We start from the raw sequence: 17,873 nt of genomic DNA on the forward strand, positions 1-17,873 counted from the left end.
TATTATATTAGATGCACACTATTATTTAATGAATTCTACCTTGGTTATAGCTGTAAAACATGTGACTAGAGCACAGCAGGTTGTCGTGACCTTTAATGGATACCTTGACATACACAAACACAGAACATCACATCCATACTGTTAATGAAACTTTGGATTTGAGATCATAATAATGATGAAACACATGATCAAAAAAAAACATTCAGACACTGCCAACACCAAAATAAAATAACACTGAAAAGGGATTTTAAAATCCCTACACACACCTAAAATTTTCTACACAGCATCTTGAGCTAGGGCCCCTTTAGGTTCAGCTAATGGGTTATCTGCTGTCCTCTGCTGTCCAGCAGCTGTTTGTTCTTTTCTAGAAACGTCATCACCGACAATCACAGTCTGAATATCAGGCTGCAAAAGATCCGTCTCTGAGGTGGCCTTAGTTTCTGAAACTGGAGCCAGAATGGTCTGTGAAGCAGCAGCTTCCAGGACGGATGACGTGGAAACAACTGACGCCAACGTGCCATCAGAGACAGGAACTGAGAGAGCGGGAACAGAGAGAGAGATGGTGGAAGCGTCTGAGGACAAGGGGAGAGGGTTAGCCATGGACATTGGTATAGAGAACGGGACAGGGATGGCGGATCCATCTAAGGAAATGACACTGGCCCCCGTGCCATCAGTGGTTACAATGGGCTGGATCTGGGTCCCAGGCGGCACCTCGGTGTGGATCACAGTGATCCCGCCAAGGGCGCCGTGGCTGACCAGAGCGATGGCCCCATGAGTGGCCCATTCAGCGGGGAGGGTGACTGGCTCAGCCGGCACCACAATGGAGTCCGTGTGGGTTTTACCAGGACTGGCAGCAGCATCAGTGCCAGCAGCAGCACCACCACCTCCACTCTTTCTCGCGGCGCTCTTTTTCTCTCCTGCTCCTGCTTTCTCTGTCTTTCCCTTCGGGGTGCTTTTGGGTTTCTTGTCCTCCACGTTTCCTTCCAGCACCACAAGGTAGGTTTTCCAAGGAGCATCTGAGTCATGAATCTGAACGTCAGAAGAGTTTGTGTTATTTTCACAGCAGTCTGATGGGTCAAAGTACTTGAAACACAACTTGGCACAACAAAACCGAATGCCTTAAAGTCAACACTGTTGATAGCACTTAAGATAAGCACTGCTCACCATAGTGTGCCTGCGAAGGGTGGACTTATCTGTAAAGGTGCGTTTACATAGACCACACATGTAGGGCTTCTCTCCTGTGTGGATACGCTGGTGCCTCTGGAGGGCATTGAGCTGGGTGAACTGCTTTTCACAGTCTTTACAGCTGTACGGACGCTCGCCTTCCAATCAGCAGACAGGTGACAATCACATGTCAGGAAACACACAAATTAAACAAAAGAAGAAAACTGCTTTCTCAGCCGTAAAGGCAGATGATGCCTCCACATGAACATCAGCGTATATGTCGGTGTTTTTTACATTTACCTGTGTGTATCTTTAAATGCTGGTGGAGGGAATTCCTCTGGGCGAAGCCTCGCCCACACTGCTCGCACTTGTACGGCCTGGACCCCGTGTGGATGTTGGAGTGGTGTCTCAGGTATTCTTTAGATGCAAAGCTTTTCCCGCAGGCCTCACACATGAAGGGCTTCTCTCCTGCCAGGAGATAAAACAGCAAAGGAATCATCTTTTGACTTTTGGTCTGGTACGTGTAGATAACCTTGTCTTCACTGCGTCCACTCAAACTAAAGATGACGATGCAGACACCTCGACATTTTTTAAATGACATCACTCTTACCTGTGTGCGATCGCTTATGATAGGTCAACATGTGCTTCTGAGTGAACCGCGCGTCGCACTCGTCACATGGAAATGGTTTCTCTCCTGTGTGAGTCCTACACACAGTAAAACAGACAAATTAAGTCTACTTTATACCTAAACGTATGTCAAAGCCGGTCACCTTTCTTAAGCATTTATACAACTCCAACTGTGGGTCATTTTACCAGCCATCATCGCTGCGTTCAGTACCTGCGGTGCATCTTGAGGGCAGAGTTCTGGGTGAATCTGGCCCCACAGTCCGTGCACTCGAAAGGCTTCACGCCAGTGTGTGTCCTCTTATGCAACAACAGGGCGGTTCTGGAGCTGAGCGACTTCCCGCACTCAGAGCAGACATGCCGCAGGTTGTTACGTTCATGCACCTGAGAAGCAACAGCGTTGTAAGACAGAAATGATGAGAAAAAACCTGCAGATAAATACAATTTGCATACTTCTGTATTATGTTGCATGTGTTTTATCACAGCAATGATACTGTATGTGATTTCCAGATACAGGAAGCGTGTGGAATCCTTTAATCCTCACCTGTCTTTGATGGCGGACGACATCCTTCTTACGCTTGAAGGTCTTTGCGCAGGAGCTGCAGGAAAAAAGCCTCTCAGTGCTGTGAACATGCTTCTCGTGGATCTTCAGGTTGCTACGGTTAGCGAAGGTCTGCAGGCAGGTCTCACAGCGGTAGACGGCATCTGCTTTTACTCCGTGGTACGTGCTGGCCGAGAGAGCAGAAACAGGCTGCAGCGATATCAGAGCGCAAATGATCTCAGCTATCATGATTAGATGCGCTGACCAGCTTTAGAGGCCAACTTGCCTTAAAAGTTTCACCCCAGTTAAGCACAGCGCAGTTAGAAAACGACCAGTTTCTTTGTGTATGGATGCTTTATTATTATTATTATTATTTATTGTTAAACCCAAGAGCAAGTGTGTCCTACCTGATGTGCTTCAAGTAGCTTTTCTCATAGTGGAAGGTCCGCTGGCACTTATTACACTGGAACTGTGCCTTCGATGTTCTTTTAAATGTCTCTTTGGACCATGCCTCCTCTTCTTCTTCTTCTTCTTCTTCTTCCTCTTCCTCCTCCTGCTGCTCCTCCAGAGACAACAACAGCTTGTCTCCATGATCAATACTGTGCTCATTCTCCTCACCTTCCCAGTCATCCACATCACCGACTGGCATTTCCTCTGCTGACTCGTCTCCTTTCTCAGCCTGATTCTCGGCTTCAGTCCTGTAGTCAAACACATCCGTGTCTTCATTGCTAATTTGGTTTTCACTGTTAAAATCCTCCCTTTTACTATATAAACGTCTCTGAAGGACTTCACGGCCAGCTAAGGTCAGTTTTAGATTTTTTCCTTGTCTTGTGTCGTCCTTCGCTGTGCTCTTCGCCCCGCATCTTTTCGAAGCGTCTTTCTCTGAGCTCTGTGGAGAGCGCCGCCGCTTAAGAAGTAAGCTTTTTGCCTGCTTCTTCCCTTTGGTCCCTTTTTCTTTCTTGGTGCCGCCTAAATCATCTTTTTCAGGCACCTCTGATGCAGATGTTTTCTTTGCAGGATTCTGTAGAATACCAGCACTCATGGCCTCACCACAAACATCTGCCAGATCCACACAGTCCAAAAACTGTGCGGCCGCTTGAACGTCACCAATCTTGTCTCGGGCCACTTCAACTTTTCCGGTGTACACAAACTCCAGAAACTTTGAGAAGTCATTGAAGTGCACATTTGAGAGTGACAACTTGTCTCGGGTGGCATCCTGAGAGAGAAGGATCCTCTTGAAGTAACCACTGGATGCTGCCAGCATCACCTGATGGGCCTGAAACTCCTGCACGTCCCCCTGGAAGTCTACCTGCACTGTGACGTCACTGAGGTGGCCCTGCAGCCTCAGCTGGTGCAGAGAGGACAGGACGTTTTCATGGTGGGACTTAGAGGTGAGCTGGATGACTTGGACCCCCATAATGCATTTGTGCTGCTGAGAAGAACAACAAATGGAGGGATGGTTACATGTAATGCTTACGCTAGCTGTGTTTCATGGAGGTTGTTCACACACACACACACGGACATGGTGCTACAATAATAGTGATCTCGGTATGCCAGTATTAAGCTAAATGCTTTGCGAGTTTGCTAAAATAACTAACCTTTCTGACATAAGGTGCACCTAAAAAACCTCACACCCCAGCATACAAAGCCTCACCGCCATGACTAAAGCCTGACTAGCGTTACATTTTTGTGCTTGGTAATGTTCACTGCTAACAGTAGCATCACAGACACAATGGCAGATAAGCTAGGTTAGCTAACGCTGACTGTCAACACGAAGCGAACTGGTCGGATATGCGACGACAGGCGTTCAACCTACAGCACACACAGCGCGGTGGACGTTACGTACGGCAGCCAGTGAACAACACACATCAACACGGAGCAGGTTTTCTTACCGTAAGCTCGGTAAAATGGCAGCCCTTCACAAATGCTCTCCTCAGCGGAAGGTATTTCCTGGAGAAATCGCTCACGAAAACGGTATTTGTCTTTTTACAGAACGACATCCGGTGCCGATATGGCTGATGTGGGATCAGTGCTGCGTTTATGGTCATGTTTAAACTTTGGGTTTGCCGAGTTCATCGGCTGCTCCTGGATCATTTTAGCAGGTTTGTTTACAATAAGCGCAGACGGTTATCGCCTGGAAAATAGCGCCTCTGGCATTTATTTTAACTTTCCATTTGAGGGTTTCGTGGCATTACTGTCAAGCTAATTTAGCTAGATAACAATTTATGCATAACATTTTTTTTCGCTTTGCCTTACTTGCTTCCAAAATAAAATACTGTCCATTGCAATATCATTTTTAATTTATAGTAACTACTTAGCAATAATGTGTCGGACTTGTAACGCTACTATCTGCAATAGTTAGTATTTTATTTGAAATGAACCTCGGCTTCACTTCTTGTAATTGGCAACCTAAACACTAGAGCATTTGTTAGTGCATTACTGCCTCTTACCCGCACGGGGGCGCTATTATACAGAGAGCCACGACATGATATAAACTGCGAGTGTTGCATTAAAAAGCAGCTGAGCCTGCCTTTAACAGTCAGATTTGCATTTTATTCAGCAACATCAGTTTCCACACAGACTACTCTCATTTTAGGGCATAGTTTCACCAGGCAGACCCACGTTTTAGGTATTAAACCTGCTGCTTAAAGAATAATTGTGTAGTACATGGATGTAATAGTAATGGTCTGGTGTAGTTATCAGAGTAGTTCCAAGAATAATACAAAGTATGCCAACATGCTGAAGGATTTAAACTAATTCATTTACATTCAGACCAGCATAAATCACCCAGGGGGTTGGAAAAAACATGCTGTCATTCCAAAGGTGTATGGAAAGCTACTTGAGGATTCACAGGGGTGCTGTTCTGCAGCTGCCAAAGGTTTTTTTTCTTCTTCTTCTTCCTCTTCCAGAGGAAATCCATACACCTTACATTTGTCTTAATGAATTCTGCAAGCTAGCAATCTGCTCTGTTCCGGTGACTCATGCTGCTCTGTGGACCAAAGCTGTGCAGACTTCAGCTCTGACCTGGAACACTGTGTTCGTCTGGCTTTTATTACATTACTCCTCTGCCATACGCACACAATACAATAGTTTATAGATTACACTTTTCATACGACCGCTCCATCCCGATACATCTTTATATTAAGGCCCCACCTCATCTGCAGATGTAAATGATCTGTAACTGTATGCTCATGGGAATCAAAAGCATTTGCATAGATATTAATATGGTGTGAAGTATTACCATGAAAATAAGCCTGGAGTTTAATGGAATACTGAATTACTATGTGCAAATTAATGAGACAAGTCTTACAAATTAATTTTCAGCATATTGCCATTAGTACAACTTTTGACATGACTGTGAGAAAAGAGACTGCTGTACTTTGGGCGCAGTATTGCAAAAGTTTTCCTTTCATTTGACTTGAAAGACGGACTTTGCAGCATAGTCTGACGTGACACATATCAAAGGATCATCATGGTTTCAGGTTCTAGTTAATGTCAGTGGTAAATATTAAGTTGTGGGTTGTGATGTTGTCATAGAATGAAGATATGGCAGAGAAACAGACAAGGTTTCTGTCATGTCATTGCTAGTTGTGTAATGAAGTAGATGAGTGTATTTTGTATCACTGAAATAACAAAAGGTCAAACAGTCATTTCAGAAAGAATCATGCCATTTTAATCTACTTGCAGCAGTGATACTGGTTGACTTTTCAAGTGACTCCGGGGCATTTTGTGTTATTCAAAGGTGGCACAGATCAGCAGGGGGAGAGAGAAAGTGGATGTCATGGAACTGCAGTCAAGGGTTCAGATGTTGCCAGGCCTGTTTTATAGCCGGCTGCATTACCGAGCCATCCAGTAACATATTAAATTCCCACACATACATCATCAGGTTGTCAGCGAAGAAGATGAGGTGCAAATGCTCGCTGAAAGGCGACGGGCTCAGCAAACAAAACATTCTGCCGATGGTGGGTCGTGTTTGCTCTGCTATGGGTAGACTCCTCCACATGACCGAAAATATCCACGCTGACGTTCCACAGCGCACAAACAACACGACAAAATGTGCACCGTGCAAAAAAAAGAATGCCAAACTCAAAGCCAAGGCTGATTTTAATGTGAGGCTACAGAGGACAAGCACTGTACGAAAACACTGTAGAATTTGGTGGGGATGGCTGTGTCCGGCCTCGGTTTGTGTGCTGGAGTCCTGCAAACACTTTAATTTGGATGCAGTGAGGGTAAGTCAGTCAGTCAGTGTCCTTGCAGGACCTCTCCACAGCTCCTTAACAGGACTGACTCATAATCCCAGCAGATGAACTGAACCAGTAATGGTAAACACCAGAACATTACATGGAAGTGCGGACAGTGGTGGTCCAAGAATAACCGCAGCATTCTCTTTGTGCCTGCCCACATAACCACACAACTGATGCCAGACCAATCAAAATGCAGTCCAACTCAGTAATCTGTGGTGTCTTTCTCTTCCCCTCCAGTCAGTGAACCCAGTTAACACAAAACATGTTTCATGAATTTATTTCTTCATGCCCTTAGACTTGCATTTCAATCAGGCACCAGTGCTTTTTTTTTATCAATGACATGTTTCTACTTTTGACACTGAGATGCACTTTCTTGATTTAGTGCAGATGTGGAGAGTTGGTTTTAGTTGTTTTAATGAATGGACACGAGTCCCCACCCATATTTATGTAAGGAGGAAATTAGGCAGGAGTCAAACATTGTACATATTTGTGCAGTCATGTCAATGCCAAGGCTGCTTTGCCAGGATACACACAGCAGTCCAGACCTGTCTGTGGTAGCCTTCCCTCACACTCCAACCTAACGTCTCTCCACTTTGCCCTTCTCTTTTCCCTTTTCACTGGCCGGACGCCACGCCACATTCAGCCTGTCCAGAATATCGCTGGAACCCCCAAAACCTCAGTGTAACATCAGGACATAAGAAACCAATGATTCACAAAAATTGCAGAAGACTCTTTGTACCATAATGTGGAAATGTGCTCCTTCTTGGCTAAGACTGATGAGACATTAAAGTGTTTGCCGAGGGACACAGCCGCACGCATGGCCAAGTATGATCATAAGCAGACAAGAAAGATTAAAATGTTTTAGCAGCATGGCTCAAACGATGGCACTGTCAGTCAGCCCAACGCTTTGGCCCAGACTGAGGTGACTGTTGGATGGATTGTCATACAATCTGGCACGATGGCTTTGGTGACACCCTGACTTTTCTCCAATAATTTGTCCAATAAGTTGGTTTATGATCAAATACTTGCCAAACTAATTGCGAATGTGAGCATGCTAATATGCTAAACAAGATGGTGGTAATGAGTGCGTCAATGTGCCCTCGTATCCTTGTTATGATCAGGGTTTTGGAGTATTGTGGTTATGTTTGACGCATGCAAATGTCACATTCCAGTTTTTGAAGCCTGGATAAGGCCTTATCCCAGTTTTGGGAAACCTGGTTATGCTACCTGGAGTATTCTGATAGAAACCAGGATAGTGTGGAATGCAAACACCTTATCCTGGTTTCTGACCATGCAGAACAGAGTGGTTGAGATAGTGAGAGATACACCTGCAGGCAACAATCAGAAAGCTGGATACTGTTATGATCATGCATACGACAACTTCTTTCGCTGCAGTGTATTGTAACAAACAACTTCACCTGCATGAAATAAATCCAGTGCAAAAATAACCTGTGAATGGTTTCTGTCCTCTCCCACTCAAATAGGCTCCATTTCGCCAAACAGAGATGTTTTTCTTCTTCTTGGTTCGGAAAATACTTTCCTTTCATTGATGAAAAGATATACTGCATTCAGAGATGAAATTACTTTCCAAATGGCCTCTGACTCATCTCTATTCCCAGTGCTCTCTCACACTCACCCTCCCTCCCTCACCCCTTCTCCACCTTCATTCGTCCTTGTGCATGTTCTATCTATTGTAACTGTATACAGCACTTAGCACTTCAGACGGCAGACAAACCAGCTCAAGGACAACCACCCACTCTTGCCATGCTCATAAATAGACTATTTGTCCAGGCTTACCAATCACCTTACCCACTGAGCCTGTGTGGGTGCTTGTGGACACTGTGTAGCTCGCACTGAAATAGATCTCCACTGCTGCTGTGTGAGGGTGGATTCAGGCCTCCAGCCTGCAGTAAGAGAGTCTGCTTTGCACAGGGAAAAGGATTGTTGTGCCTTTGAAAATTAACAATAATGACTCACAAAGTCTATCCCTTCATAATGTGTGATTTTATCATCCATTCTCAATCTGTAGCACATTAAAACAGGTGGTGTCACCTCCGCAGACCTTCCCAGAATGCAACACACTCCCCGACTGTGTGGGACATGACTGTCAGCACATTCCTGGAGAGCTGGATCCCCAGAAGCAACAATTCCTCCTTCCTCTCTTCCCTCCCTTCCTTCCTGCCGCCCTCGTGTCCTCTCCTTCACTTCCGTGGATTGCATCACTCGTCTGCCTCCTGGCCTCCTCTGCTCGGACCCTTTAATCACATATTGCACACACACACACACATGCACACAGACTCAAAAGTAAATGTGTGCACACCACAGACACACACAAATACACACACACACACATCCATTGTGGGCAGAAGGCACCCTCGTCAGTCCTCATACTGGTTTTGTGGCTTCGGTTGGAATTTTATGGTTGGTTTGAGCAGAGGATTCTGGAGGCTTTCCAGCTGCCCTCCAAAGACTCCGCTTCTCTCTCCCTCCATCTCTTTGTTCCCTCCCTTCAGCCTTCCTCTCTTTTTCTCCTCACTTTCCTCCCCCCCCTCCCCGCCTGCCTTACCCGCTCGCCCTCAAGGTCAGAAATATCCTGTGGTTTAGGTTTGATCCCCTTGGATATGCCTTCGCCCTCTCCTTCTTTCTGTCTCTCCCTTCCTTTCTGTCTCGCTCATGCTCACCCAGGCACACACATGCACGCGCGCACACACACACACACACACACACACACACACACACTTACTGTAAGCATACTGCACTACTCTAAGCATTCCCATACAGGAAACACATGCTGGGATCAGCATAGGCAGTGTCTGTATGCTTTGCAACTGCACACACACACACACACACACACACACACACACACACTCCCACCAGGGGTCAACGGGCTATCCGAACATGTATTCCGGAGGGGGAAAAAATCGTCATAATTCTCTGAGCTGAGGCTGTCATCGCTGAAGGCCTAATCCATCTTAAATCCGATGGTAACAGTAAATAAAAGAGACAGATCTTCAAGTTCTTCCCATGCAGTCACAGTCAGTTGACTCGCATAGTGAAGGGACTGCACCGGCCTCAGCCAGGTTAACCCTGCTCCTCTGGGTTCACCTATTCTCAGAGTTGTGTAACGTGGCACAGGTCCAGCATTTGTGTAATCACAGGGGCCTTGGCTGGCTGAAAGAACGCCAGTTCAACCAGTCATCTTTTCATATACGCAGAATAATGATGGAAAACAAAGTCTTGCCCAATTAAAGCCCTGCTCCTGAGTGTGAGCATCAGTCACGGTCATACAGATGTTGAGTCATGGTTTTCTACTGGAAAATAATGTTCTAAAACTGCCCCAAAATGCTTCCCTTTCTTCCCAATTATTCATTTGGGGGGTGGAGTCATACTTAATCTAATAATCTAAGTTTATATGGAAAACAGCTTCATACATGTATCACAATCCCCTGTTTTAAAGATATCTGTTTCTGTTTACATTTATTTTCTCAGCATGTATCCTAGAAGTCTAACAAACTGTTGAATGCATTTCTTCAGGTGACTTTTAGCTCACTTTTAAACCTGCTTTGCTTACATGGATGCTGACGTTCCAGCAGTTTTCCTCTTGCTGGTGTGTTGCTGCATTTCTTGGTGTGTTACTGCCACCTGTAGGTCAGTGGAATTGTGTGAAACCACTGGGAGAAATGTGCATCGCGTCATCGTCACATTTGATGTTCATGTGCATGCGGGCAAACAAAGCGCAGACCCACTCAGAAAACCATTACTCTATAGCACTACTAGTGGTCATTAACTCCACTGCATTCCTTTAATGTTAATCCCTGTCGCAGGATTTTACTAATAGCTGCATTATGTTCTTCATGTCCCCCCGGTGCTTAATTTGAAAGGGTCCAAGCCAGTGACAACAAAGGTTGCTACATCCATTTCACATATCACATTAAACTTTTTTATTCACTTATTCTTGTACAGAACACTGACATAGCTGAATGCTGACCTTGGAAATGTGTAAAATAACCCCATTAGACATTTGCTCTTCAGGCCCCATGGTGATTTCATAAACTGGCTCTCATTTTTCATAGAGAAAGTTAATTTTTTTTAACATTTGCAGTATAAAGGGAGCTTGGGGTGGGCATTCTGTGTAATTAAAATGCCTTTTGCAACCATATGGGACTTTCTCTCATTAAATTTTACGACCATTTTGCACATACAAGGGCCCCCTGGCATGCCGAACACTCTGCTGGTGTATCTGGCCTTGAACTGAGTCAATCACTTGCTGGGACAGGAGCTTTGACGAGGATTGCCGTACCGCTGTTTTGGACTAACGCTTAAAGGGGGAAGAAGAAGGACTCTCCCAGCAAAATAAACCGCAAACAGTCCTCAAGAAACACTGCACCCTGCTGCTCAGTTACAGCTTGTTGACACAACGGCTCAAGACAGATTGTTTTTCAAATATGCAACTGGTTGTCAAATATACAGTGTCAAATTAACTCTGGGGTTGCCTCCCAAAGGTCTGTGTTCTCTATATTGAATTTGTTCATTTTCTTTGGGTAGCCTCCCAGATGTGGAGGAGACCACAGACATGAAAATACCTATGTGAAATGAACCCAACCATACAGCCAACTGGCTCGACCCATGTAATACAGCCTGTCTGTAGACATACACCAAGATGGCTGGGTTGTTTTTTTTTAATTATTCTCATCACATCTTAATTATTTGTATACTTTGTATACATTGCCCTCTTTGACTTCAGCCACCATTATTAACTAAGGGCGTCATGAAACAAAGTACTATCGCCGTACAGTTTCCGACCATCCAAGCCTTGAAGTCAGATCTCGAATGCTGAGTGCTCCGTTTTGACTCTTTGTGGATCACCACACAATCCCGATAATCCCAAGAAACACAGCTTTGGTTTCTTTTTGTATGAACCCCGCTTTCCTTCAACATCCTTTTGAAAATGTCCAAAAATGGAGAGGAGAGAGGAAACGGGGTGGGGGAGGGGATGATCTGACAGGCTGCTCCAGCGATGAGACCCATGACTGACACATTTACTCCGGAACAAGACAAGTATGTGAGTGTGTGAGAAAGATACAGACACAGAGAGGGTGAGATAGAAATAATGGCTTTCTCTCTCTCTCATGCACACACACGCACACAGACACACACTGGTATTTCCATCAAATTTGGGGACATTACATAGACTCACATTCATTTCCTGGAAACTTACCCTAACCATAACCATAACCGCTACTTGCCTATAATCCTAACCTTAACCTTAACCCGAGTCTTCACCCTGAATTCAATGATTTACGTTATGGGGATTTTGTCCCCATAAGGAAGATGACTCCCCACAATGTGACTGTTAGCAGATTTATGCCCACACTATGTGAGCAACACACATTCACACAGACTCACACACACAAACTGAAATGTTAGAGTGTCTCTTTCTGTCAGCTGAGTGAAGTCACGGGACCGAAGCTCCAGTTCACTAATTTCATTCCATCCCAGGCAAGTGAGGAATTTTGCAGGGGCATGGGCATCTCAGCAGGACTGCAATCTCTTTATATCATGATTGTAAGCCTCGCTACAGACACTGATGTGTCACTTTTTCCCTAATGAGCTCTCATTTGATCTGCTGCCATCGAAATGGCCTTCCGTCTGAGACAACTGTCACTGTTTATCTGTATTATGATGATAACAGGGCCATCTTCTGTGGTTTGGCGGTGTCAGATGAGTGGAGTGTGGAGGAGATTGTCAGAGAGGAGGAGAATGATTCATTGTGTTGCTATATAATTGAATGATCCAGCATTCATCGTGGGCATGATGGTGAGATCATCTCCCATCATTAGGTCTATGGGCCTTGGAGCTGGACTGCAGGACAGCAGTGCTGTGCACAGAAATTTAAAGGACCGCACCAGCGGTTTTGTGGGTTTTAGCCTATAAACTATAATCTGTAAATTCTTCAGTTTACTGCTGACTATTTTCGCAAGCAGATGATAAGTGTTAAGATTGATATACCTCCTTACTGGAGGAGACTGGTTTCCATTTAACTACTTTGTGAAAGTCATTTAGCAGCAGCTTGAAACTTCATTGAAACAGTAATCAATCACGCTAATCATTTGCTTGTCTCTATGTTTTTAACTTTCCTTGACAACGCATCCAGGACACAAAGATGTGACAGTTTTGAGATTTGACAGCTAGCATGAAGCTTTTGACAGCAATCAATGTGTTTTCTTTGCTAGTCTTCTTGTTTTGATTTCCAGCTGCCTCGTTTTTGATTCCCATGTTTTTAAAGAGCCAACTTCAAATCAAGGATGTAAAAGAAATCTGGCACCAAGTCTCCACATCTCATGCCTGTATTACAATCATACAACTTTCACAAAAATAAAAGTGTTTATTGTAACAGAGTACCAGTCTCAAGCAGGCTTCAACAAATGATGAAAAGTGATTAAGAAAATAATGAATGAATTTCTCTACAGGATCAATAAAGAATAACTTAATCGTCAAATCTGCACCACAAATATCTTGAAAACTTCCTGAATTATATGGAAACATGCTCATAAATGTATAGTCTTAAACTCAATCCAAGATGACCCTAATGACATCAGCAGGGTTGGGGTTTTTTCAGACTTAACATAGCTCCCACAGACCCACAGACACTGATCTTCAAGCGTAAAATCAGCCTTTAATGCACCTTTAATTGTCTAAAATGCCTCATGCAAATAAAGCTTGTTTTACATGTTTTTATTCGAGGGGTATGGTTACACCTATAGATAATATTTGTACTTTAAAGGCCCAATCCTTCATCTTTAACCACAATTTAAGCTAAATTCACATACAAAGTGTAATATTTGCCTTGATAATATGGATTGCATATCTGATCTGATGTAAACAAACTTTTACCAGCACCAGAAAACATAAATTAACTTAGATTAATTTGTTTCCAATGGCTAGTCTGCGTGTTTAAAGATCTGTCATTCATTTTAAGTGAGTGATTGCACATGGTGGTGGGACTCTTAAGTTCCTTTCATGGCCGTGAAGAATGATACAGTGACTTGGGAACGTTCTTTGTAAGAGACACAAGATAAAAGAAGGTGCTTGACCTGCTTTAAGGAGCCATCTGTATATTGTGTGTACCTCCAGTACAGCACTGGCTGTCCCTAATGTTAACAACACAGATACTCATTCTGTCAGGGCTTCATAGATTAGCTGCCAGCACTGATGATAACTATGCTGTATTGCTACAGATATTTTAAGCAGCTTTGCTTAAAGATTAGCTTTGGTATAATGTCTGGCATCCATTTAAGTATTACAGCAAACAAAAAGATCATTATAGTTGGGGGCTATTGAAGCGAGATGGCAGTTTTGATTACACTTCATTAGTTGGACACAGTGCTCTTGTGACATTGTGAGTGCGTGTGTGCCTGCAAAGCACGAGCAGCAAAAGTGTGGGGGTCACCTTGACATTGCCACTGCAGTGCAAATCAGTAAGTCAGAGAAGGCAATCTTTTTCACATTTGTCTAGTGAGTCTCACATCAGAGCACAGAGAAGCAATCTCCCCTCTCAGCATTGCACAAAGTAAATACACAATCTGCAGCCATAACCCCCCACCACCACCACCACCACCACACACACACACACACACACACACACACACACACACACACACACACACACACACACCTTCCTCTGTGTTGCACGAGTGATAAAAGGCATGAGGACAGGAGAAAGGCTACTAGGTACACAGGTAGATGGACAAAATGATCCAGTTTGCCTCATTAGAGAAAAACGTTATGTTCCCACCGATCCGAGCAGAGCCAGGTCGCCATGGAAACCAAGCAGCATTGTCACAGACTGTTTCCGTGGGGCTCTTGTCTGTCTGCCTCTCCACATTTGCTCTTCATCAGGGACACTCAGATCGGTGATATTCTACACCACGAGGCTATGACTCATGCACATCTTTTTTTTTTTTTTTTTTTTTTTTGCATCTGGAAAGAAAGGGGTGGGAACAAAACGATGCACATGCACACACACATGCTAGATAGATAGGCCAGGCACACATACACACACCTTGATGTACATATACACACATAGGCACATATACTTGGAGCACATGCAAACATGCACAGAAGTGCTGCCTGTATTTTTTAAATCAATGGGAGAGCAAAGGTTTTGCTCTTATGCCTTTTTAATGACCTGACAGATGTGTTGCATGTGTCCTGTGGTCCTCATTTCTGAGTGGTTATCTTTGTGTCTGTCCGCCCTTGTGATCTGGTCTGTTTTCCCTCATTAGATATCAGGTAGATTATGTGCTTTAATCGCCCTTTAGTCTCACAGATCAGCTGATGTTCTCGGTGTGTTTCCAGCTTATCTAGGCCACCAGATGTCAAAATCTGGAGCCTTGTGGAAAGTCAGAGCAGCATCCTCAGCACCAGGCAGGGAGAGGAGATGACTGATGTGGAGGAGAATGCCAAAGTTTGTAAGGAGGAGAGCATCTGTGGAGGGGTTGTGAAAGGACCAAGATGCAAGTGTTTGCCAAAGATGTTCCAGGTACACCGGGTGAGGAGTTGAGGATAGGGAGCCCAGCATGCTCGGGCTAGTGTAGGACACACACACATGCACACATATACACACATCCTGAGGTGCGAGGTAGAACAAAGTGATGAGTGACCCAATGTCTCATACCTCTGCTGCCATTTCCTACAGCTGTTTCATCAAAGCCTTTCTTCTGGCACCTCTTCATGTGCCTGACTGACACACACACACACACACACACACACACACACACACACACACACACACACACACACACACACACACACTCCTCCTTGCTCTCCCCCCTCTTTAAACTGGCATTAGCTACAAAAGGCTTAAGTGCATTCTACATTCCACATATGGATCTATGGATGGAGGATGAAAACATGTTCAAGACATTTGATGTGGATTCTGTGTCACAGAGAAAGTCTTTAATCATTACAATCCCTCCATTGCAGCATCGTCCCTCAGTGACTCCTCCTCCTCGCTTTCAGATCATGCGCTTCCAATGTTAATGAGTCTCAAACAATCCATGTGCCAGGGTTCGTGTATGTGCAGCGTTTTCAGTCTATACATATGCCAGGTGTAACATTGCATAATATAAAGCAGCACGTGTAGCCAACTGAAATACTGTAGAATTGACTTAAGTATACAATAGTTCATGGAAATGAGACCATTGTTGGTAGCCTCAGTCTTGCACCAGCAGCATTGTTAACTTACACATTTCTCGAAATTAATTCCACATTCTCATTAAATCCTGGTTTCTGTTAGGAAGAGAGATGCTGCTGCTTTGGCTCTGGTTTGTCTCCCAGGCTTTGCTTCGTGGTTGCATGCTGAAGGATAACCATGTTAGCTGTGATCTTTCAAGCTGCCTTTTATTTGGTGCACTTGATGCCATTTCAAGCTGTGTTTAGTACAGAGAGAACAGCAGCCTGAACTCCTTCTGTACAATAAAGAAGATTTGTTGCAAAAATCTGACCCAATTCTCCTCAGAAATGGTCCTTTTTTATCGAGGTAAATATTCTGTTCTTTTGAATCAGCCTGGTAATTATTTACTTCCACGAATGTCTCAGCATAACACCTTTAATTGTCAAGCTTCAGCACCACCTGTCTCGTTCCATGTGCGTATTTTCAGCATGCACCTGTCATTTTGACCTTGAAAAGTCTGGGTTTGTTCTCTTTATTTATTCATTGCTTTAGCTATGGTGTTGTTAGTATGTGTTCAGAGCTTAATGTTAATCATTAAAGTTGGATACAGGAAGCCTTTTAGGATTAAAATCAATTAAAATTCAGTCTGATTTCAGTCTAGCCAATCCATCTTTGCACCTATTTATATTAGAGAGTCATGAAACAAAAAATAATAGGAATAAAAATGGTTTCATGACCTTGACCTTGACCTAATAGAAAAGTGGTGCGCATTCAGAGTTTTGCCATCCTGCGACTGCCTCTCTCCAAAACCATCTGTATCCATCTTCCAATACATTAAATGAACTAATGAGGTGTGAAACTGGCTGTTAAAGTCACTGATTGCAAAGTGTGGGGCTGCTTCCATAACAGAACAGCATGTCGCATGTAAAGGCGGCTATTTTGCAGCCAACTGCAAATCAAACATCAGTTAACAAGAAAGTCAGAGACTCTTGTATGAATCTCACCGGAGTCTTGTGCTCAGCGGTGCATAGCTGATGAGTTTCCTGCCTAACTGCTTCCAACCAGCCAGCCGCTCCCTGGCAAACCAGCCTGTGTATGACTCATCACATGGAGCATGTGATAGTTCTTTTAATGCGCGCGTGCACGCACACACATTCATCTGCAAGGGGCTTCCCTTTCCAACAGTGCGTTACATGTGTTCAGAAATCCCCGACAAGCATACGAAAAGGGAAGCCCTTTGTGTTTAAGTTTGAATGTGAGTGTGTGCATGTGCATGTGCAGCTATGTTTGATCGTGTTTGCACTATTGGCAGTGTGAGTGGATGTGTGAATGGGAATGTGTTGATTTTCCTACAGGGCCACCGTTTGATGAGGGATGAGTCATCCGGATGGAGACCCCGAGGAAGGCTGGCAGGTTGGTGATTCACCCTGCACTGAAAAAAAAAAGGGTGTGCATGTGTGTGTGTGTGTGTGTGTGTGTGTGTGTGTGTGTTCTTGTCAGTATCTCTCTCTTGCTCTCTCTCTTTCTCGCACAAAGAGAACGATACGCTTTCAATACACATTCTGTGTTTGCACATCCATATGCATATGTGTACACGTGGAAGCATTAATGAGAGTGCATGCAAACGTATGCTATCATTACATGTGTGTACATGTATATATGTGTGTCCTATGGGTAGACAGCTTGCTTTGAGCTGTTTTTGTTTATCTTCTTGTAGAGTGGGGCAAGTCGGTATGTGCATAATCAGAGAAACGCCACAGGGAATTGTTGACTCCATTAATCCAACACGCAGGAGAGCGCTCCCCATTCCACACCACACACCCCCAAACTCACACCCTTATCTGCCGGCTGGAACAGTATGAATGGCATAATGCAACATGGATGCAAGCATCTGCATTTATGTGTCGATGTGATTGAAGAGATCTCATTATTTTCTTGTCAGATATGTCTGTACCTTCAAACCAGGAGAGTGTAACATTTTTCAGCAGAGAGGACTTAGTCAAAGATATCAGAGACTCAGAGGACCAAACTGATATTCTGATGGCTCCAAATCTGCATCTTTTTCAATGATTCAGAGGCATTTCTGTGTCTGCTGAATTTCATTTATAAGAGATTCATCTTGATC

General features: G+C 44.2%; 1 protein-coding gene across 4 annotated transcripts; it reads right to left on the bottom strand.

Moving 5' to 3' along the window:
• gzf1 (GDNF-inducible zinc finger protein 1) lies at positions 1-4,412 on the bottom strand. 4 transcript variants are annotated; one of them, XM_076756973.1, is made up of 8 exons: positions 4,222-4,412; positions 2,737-3,761; positions 2,333-2,516; positions 2,003-2,172; positions 1,775-1,869; positions 1,465-1,632; positions 1,165-1,322; positions 1-1,029 (listed from the first exon to the last, which is right to left on the bottom strand). In XM_076756973.1, the coding sequence occupies exons 1-8, from the start codon at positions 4,375-4,377 to the stop codon at positions 277-279; spliced, it is 2,709 nt and encodes a 902-aa protein (XP_076613088.1). In that variant the 5' UTR covers positions 4,378-4,412; the 3' UTR covers positions 1-276. The 4 variants fall into 4 exon arrangements, with proteins under 4 accessions (XP_076613088.1, XP_076613092.1, XP_076613089.1 ...); XM_076756977.1 differs by having other exon boundaries at positions 2,737-3,758; positions 4,222-4,311; XM_076756974.1 differs by having other exon boundaries at positions 4,146-4,224.
• Between the last annotated feature and the right edge of the window lie 13,461 nt (positions 4,413-17,873).

This window comes from Chaetodon auriga, chromosome 18 (assembly GCF_051107435.1).
Source record: "Chaetodon auriga isolate fChaAug3 chromosome 18, fChaAug3.hap1, whole genome shotgun sequence".
Lineage (NCBI taxonomy): Eukaryota > Metazoa > Chordata > Actinopteri > Chaetodontiformes > Chaetodontidae > Chaetodon > Chaetodon auriga.